The sequence below is a fragment of the Notothenia coriiceps genome, unplaced genomic scaffold, assembly GCF_000735185.1.
Source record: "Notothenia coriiceps isolate Sejong01 unplaced genomic scaffold, NC01 NC01_scaffold00007583, whole genome shotgun sequence".
Taxonomy (NCBI): Eukaryota; Metazoa; Chordata; class Actinopteri; order Perciformes; family Nototheniidae; genus Notothenia; species Notothenia coriiceps.
In genome coordinates, this window is record NW_011340284.1 from 438648 (window position 1) to 445544 (window position 6897).

The following is a 6897-nucleotide window of genomic DNA, read 5'->3' on the forward strand; positions in this document are numbered from 1 at the left end:
AGGGAAAAGCAAAAGGGATGCTGTCCACATTGGGGAGGAGAGGGAACAATTGGACAGCAAACTGTGTCAATGACAAACACTTGCACAGTGGACAACCTCCTGTACACCCAGCATCTCGCAATAAAAAGGATACATTACATTACATTTAGCTGACACTTTTATCCAAAGCGACTTACAATAAGTACATTCGACCAGGAAGATACAACCTTGAAGAAAACAGAATCATATAAGTACATCAGGTTTCATAGAGCTAAAACATTTCAAGTGCTACCACGGTTTCGAGTTCTTACAGAGCCAGCACTCTTTATTTAGTATAGTAGTTGTTGTATTCTATCGCTCGTAAGTGAGTCGAAAGAGATTATTTTCAGTCGCGCGAGATGTCAAGCTTTCTGCTCCATATGCATAGGGACGTCTCGAGTTCTGTCCGTACTCAGATTGTTGGAGCGAGTAGCAAACTCTACGGAATTGCTGACGGCCATGACCATGGCGTCCTCGCAGTGAGAAACAGGCGAGCTGTTTCAGTCAGAGCGACGGCGGTGCGGGTGTACCGATGTGAATTCGACTGTCCCGGAGTCAGAGAAGGGCCAAACCTCGCAGCATGGTAGACAAGTACCATGCTCTTGAAGTGATTCAGCAATCGGTTTGTATCTCGGGAATGACAGTTGAGGTGAAAGCGAGAGCGGCGTGTGTGAAGAACAACTTTGGAAGGTTGTAAGACCAGAAGAGCCGCTGCATTCTGAGACCTGCGTGGTCCGGATGGTCCACTATGCCAGTAGACCACGGTCAGGCCTGGGAACACTCGAGTGGTCGAACGTGGCATCCTAGCTCGTCACATCTACATTCCTGGCACAGACCATCTGGAGTTGGACTCCAGGATCGCTGCTTGAAGGATTGCCGATGCCTGGAGCAGGAGTGAGCTAATAATGGGTACGTGTGTTTTTCTTCTCACAATGTGATATTTATGTTGAGTGAATCGTAGGCATAATTGTGTTACCACGTTTCCACCCACATATGGTAAGTCACAACGTTACAGTACATAATGACAAACAGTTTTTAGATGTAGGCTGCCAAGATAGTAGTTTATAAACATTGTGTTGGTGTTTGCTGCGCAAAGCAGTCTGTTGCTGAAAAAATCTGTGACAACCCTGGGATGTTTGGGGTCAGCACGTGGGTTGATCTTTGCGTTTGACAAGTAAGATGCAGAGTTGCTGTTTTCCCACCTAAATGTGAATATACGGTGGTCTTGGTAGAATTGTAGTTTTTCCTATACAATCTTTTCTGAAAATAGTTAAAGTTGGGATTAATTACTTTGATCAGTCTTAAAGCTGACTGGATGATGTGTGATAAAAGCGCAATTTGAGGAGAACAAATGGGTTTCGTCTGGTGAAATGTTTTAAAACATTTTTTTTAGAAAAGAAGATGTACTCTTCTAGGATCAATGCCTCCAAAGCGTTTGTACATTTGAAGTCTTCTCGTTACTGCATAATTTCTGGAGTCAAAGTGTGATTTAACTAATCCGATAAGTGTGATAGGAGGCTGTTCTGTGGAGAAGGGCATGCGGTGTCTGTCTTATGAGTGTCTGTCCTCTTTCTCTTTTACAAATACCTTACCATACAATCGCTGTGTGGCTTTTATTCGAATATGATTCCTTTGAATGTGGGGGCTGTCAGGAAATCCCACTGAGGTGTACTGGCGATGATTTGAGNTCCGTAATGCTGCCTCCCTGGGCATCTTCAAATCATCATTAAAAACACACCTGTTCAACCTGGCCTTCGGGTCCTAGCCCTTTCTTGTTCCCCCGGTTTCCTTTACTTTTTGTTTGTCCTTTGATTGTGTGTTTGTTTTGTTTTTCCACCATGTACAGCGACCTTGGGTCCCTTGAAATGCGCTATATAAATATCATTTATTATTATTATTATTAAGGCTGCATGCTCAGCCCTCTCCTCTACTCCCTGTTCACACACGACTGCGTGGCCACACACAGCTCCAACACCATCGAGAAGTTTGCTGACGACACGACCGCCATCGGCCAGATCACCGACGGCGATGAGACGGCGTACAGAGAGGAGGTCGAAAACCTGACATCTTGGTGCCAGGACAACAACCTCCATCTCAACGTCAGCAAAACCAAGGAGCTGATTGTGGATTACAGGAAGCAGCAGGGAGAGGGACACGCCCCCATCGCCATCAATGGGACTACGGTGGAGAGAGTCAGCAGCTTCAGGTTCCTCTGTGTCCACATCACTGAGGACCTGACATGGACTCTTCACACCACCACCATCACCAAAAAAGCTCGACAGCAGCTCTTCTTCCTCTGCAGGCTGAGGAGGTTCAACATGGACTCCAGGATACTCTGCAACTTCTACAGGTGCACCATAGAGAGCATCCTGACCTTCTACAGGTGCACCATAGAGAGCATCCTGACCTACAGGTGCACCATAGAGAGGTTCCTGACCTTCTACAGGTGCACCATAGAGAGGATCCTGACCTTCTACAGGTGCACCATAGAGAGGATCCTGACCTTCTACAGGTGCACCATAGAGAGGATCCTGACCTTCTACAGGTGCACCATAGAGAGGATCCTGACCTTCTTCAGGTGCACCATAGAGAGGATCCTGACCTTCTACAGGTGCACCATAGAGAGGATCCTGACCTTCTACAGGTGCACCATAGAGAGGATCCTGACCTTCTACAGGTGCAACATAGAGAGGATCCTGACCTTCTACAGGTGCACCATAGAGGGGATCCTGACCTTCTACAGGTGCACCTTTGAGAGGATCCTGACCTTCTTCAGGTGCAACATAGAGAGGATCCTGACCTTCTACAGGTGCACCATAGAGGGGATCCTGACCTTCTACAGGTGCACCATAGAGAGGATCCTGACCTTCTACAGGTGCACCATAGAGAGTATCCTGACCTTCTACAGGTGCACCATAGAGGGGATCCTGACCTTCTACAGGTGCACCATAGAGAGGATCCTGACCTTCTACAGGTGCTCCATAGAGAGTATCCTGACTGGCTGCATCACGGCCTGGTACAGCAGCTGCACCGCCTTCAATTGTAAGGCTTTACAGAGGGTGGTGAAAACTGCGTAGAACATCACCAGGACGGAGCTGCCATCCATGGAGGACCTTTACTCCCAGCGGCTCAGGAAGAAATCCCTCAGGATTATAAAAGACCCCCATCACCCCAGCCACAAACTGTTCAGTCTGCTGCCGTCTGGCAGGCGCTACCGCAGCGGTGATGGGGGTCTTTTATAATCCTGAGGGATTTCTTCCTGAGCCGCTGGNGGTTTGATTCAGAAGGAGTTCAATGTATAAGATCCCTGATGTTGACGTAACCAGAATGTTTATTTCCACTGTGTACAACATGTTATAAGGGACCCACAATATATCTTTATGCAAGGGATAATGTGCAGCAAGGTGGTCTTTATGGGGAAAAGAACATCCAAATCTAGATCCCACTTCAGGTGGTACGTTAAGTATATTTTGATGCTAGTACTTTTGTACTTTTGCTTGTAACATTTTGAATGCAGGACTTTTTATTGTAACCGAGTATTCCTACACTCTGATACTTTTACTCAAGTACAGGATCTGAACTTCTCCCACCTCTGACAATAAATCCTGAGTGGTTACCAAAAAAAAACCCTGCTCTGAAGGTTATTTTCATTTTACAAATCCTGCACTCAGCTTTGCTTTCTCCAATATCATTGAAATGCAGACATCTGCTGCTTCTTTTTTCGGTTTTCGCTCATTTCTTGACTTTTTCCGACGCGCTTGCATTTAAATGTCTCCCACCCTTCTTTCACATAATGGTATGATCCTAGTGTGTCCTCGCATATGATTGGCCGCATGGTGGCCCAGCTAAATAAAGTCCCGCCCCTGCCTGCAAGGATTCTCAGCAAGAGTAGGAGCGGCTGAAGATTCTGCTCTCCCCGACGAGAGTCTGCTCTTTTAGCGGCATCTCGTGATCGGCATGTGGGAGACCTCTGAATTAAAGTATCAAGTCACCTCAAGTCAGAAGGCTCAAGTCCAAGTCAAGTCCCGAGTCATTGGTGTTCAAGTCCAAGTCGAGTCGCAAGTGTTTTGTGATTTTGTCAAGTCGAGTCTCAAGTCATCAAATTTGTGACTCGAGTCTGACTCGAGTCCAAGTCATGTGACTCGAGTCCACACCTCTGCGAGTCACCCAAAGAGTGTCCGAGTCGAGTCTGAGTCATCATTACCTGTGTTCGAGTCCAAGTCCGAGTCACCCAAGAAGAGTCCAAGTCAAGTCCGAGTCACAAGTCTTCATGTATTAATCTTCGTGAATATAAGTGTTGAAATGTAGCGGCTCCTCTACATTGCTTTTATCCTGTCAGGTTATACTAATGTGTCTATTGAACTGCTGTGAAGCGAGTTTGGCTACAATTCTTGTAATAGGTGCTATACAAATATAAAGCTTATTACTAATATTAATATTATTACTATCCATAATTCCATATTTATGTAAAAATTGGAGATTTAATATTAGCTGCTAATGTTATCCACCAGAGTGTATCGCAGCCAGTGTTGCCAACTCCATAGTAAGGAAAGTAGCTATTGGCTGTCCTAGAAGTAGCTAGAAGTCGCTAAATGACATCATCGCCTAATTTGCATATTTAGCAATTTGCACGTAGTTGTAACGGACGCCGAAGGAGAGACAAAAAGTGGAAAAAAAACACCCTTAATCTGTTTAGAACTACAAATGAACTTCCTTCTGTTGATTCTTATTTTTATTTTTTTTAATGTTTGGCGATGGCCAAACATTAAAAAAAGACTTGATGACTTTAATGCTTTGTCTACTCCAACATTACATACATACATTTTGTCCAGTATTGTTAAAGAATTAGTCACATTTAATCAAAATAATTGTTATGTGGGATGGAATTGCTACCTTCCTTCTTTATCTGGGCTTGGGACTGGCAAAGTGACCCAAAAGAGACACACTGCAAGCCAGGGCGGGACTATCAATGGCTTTGCGCATGCGATTAATATTCAGTCTGGACGCGTAGTGTGTCTCTTTTGTGTCACTTTGCCACCTCTCTGCTCGAGTGCAGCTGCCTAGCGAGGCTACCTGTGAGTGCTTTGTGAAGGCGGAGGGGCTCAGGGAAAGTAACTGTGTAACAATTACGTGCTATCACGTCATATTCTCCAAACACCAGAAAAGTCTCCAATAACACCAGAAAAAGTAGCTGGATTTGTCGCTAGTTTCTTTTGACAAAAAAAAGTAGCCGGAGGGTTTGGAAAGTTGCCCGATTTAGCGAGAAAGTCACCAAGTTGGTAACACTGTGCGCAGCACTCATTCACCAATGGGTAATGTTTTTTGGCTCTAACAGTTAAAAAGAGATCTCAATCATCAAAATCGAACGAGGGAGGCCAGAGACATGGAAAATGCACCCAAATGACCCCAGAAGTGGGTTTATTTTTATAGATCTCTCAAAAAAGGTCAAATTGTACTTGTTTTGCATCAATCTTGATACAGGGTACTTATTATATGTTATAGTTTGGATTCCTAAAGCTTTTAGTCTCCGATCTCATCCTTCAAGGGTGGTTTTCACTATAATAAAAAACAAATGTTGGACGGACACTATAATTAAACATTTTTTTACTATGTTCAATCTGAATTTATATTCAAATAAAAAAAATCTATATTGATTCTGACTTTTTTACATCCAACTCACAGGTTTATCATTGCTTTGAGAAAAAAGATTATGCATTTACCCCTTTTAAAAGGGAAGATATAGTCATTTGTTCTGGGAATGTCATTTTCGAGCCTGAGACCTGAAAAACAGGCTTAGAATTTAACAGGTTAATTTCTTTGTAAGAGGACAAACTTACAAAATCTGCAAGGGATCAAATACTTATTTCCTCCACTGTATAAATGTGACCATTGATCCGGATATAAATGACAGGCCATGTTGTGGTGTTATTGTGGGTCTTGGCAAAGGAGAGAGCTCATTGTACAGTTATCTGAGTGTCTCTTGTGCTATGTGTGCCTCCAGGCTTTAGAGCAGAGTCTGGACAGCCTCGCCCTCACCAGCTTCGGGGTGATGGACACCACCCTGGAGGAGGTGTTCCTAAAAGTGTCTGAAGAGGACCAATCTCTGGAGAACAGTGACGCTGGTGAGAGCACATTCTTCCCCCAGGTTTCCAGATAGCTCAACACCTTCCCATATTTTTTGCTTTCAAAGGTTATCCATGAATTTCCCATCACTAATAGATTTCTGCTCTGATTTAAAGCTCCGACCTGAGACCTTTTTGATTTTATTCTTTGGCTCCAGGGTTACTGGTTACTTTTCTTCCTCTCTGTCCATTGGCAGACATGAAGGGGTCCCCGGGGGGAAGCTCAGTGGGGAAATCCTCAGTGGGCTCAGCTGGCCTGGGATTGCCACAGGAGGGTTCTGGACCTTCAGTGGAGAGTGAGAATCCGGAGGTGGAGCTGAGTAATCTGATGTCGAGCTCCACCATGAGCCAGAGCCAGTCATCTCTCAAATCCTCCTCGTCCATTGGTTCAGTGAGGGGCGATGAGGGGGGGCTCCACGCAGACTTCTATGGAGATTACTGTCCGCTCTTTGACAGCGGCCAGGAGCCAGACTCTGCCATTCTGAGGGGTAAGACAGAAATACAGCAGCATGTGTGCCGAGTCCTTGACTGAGACTCATGATTTCAAGGTTCAAGGTTCTTTATTTAGTCATACGAACATAGCTACAGTGTAGTTATGTCGATGACATTCTTAGGTCACAGGCTTCTCCAACAGTGCAACACAATAATACAGATAAACAGAAAAATATAGTTCAAGTAAATAGTAAATACAAAAAGAAAAATAGTTTAAAAAAGTGAAAGAGTGCAAAAAGAGTCTATATGCAAGTTATTGGAATGA

General features: G+C 44.5%; 1 protein-coding gene across 1 annotated transcript; it reads left to right on the top strand.

Moving 5' to 3' along the window:
• Nucleotides 1-598: 598 nt before the first annotated feature.
• LOC104944163 (ATP-binding cassette sub-family A member 2-like) lies at nt 599-6628 on the top strand (the record flags this gene model as incomplete). Its single annotated transcript, XM_010769651.1, has 3 exons — nt 599-640; nt 6020-6140; nt 6338-6628. Coding segments are annotated over exons 1-3 (454 nt in total), but the record flags the coding sequence as incomplete, so codon positions are not given.
• Nucleotides 6629-6897: the final 269 nt, after the last annotated feature.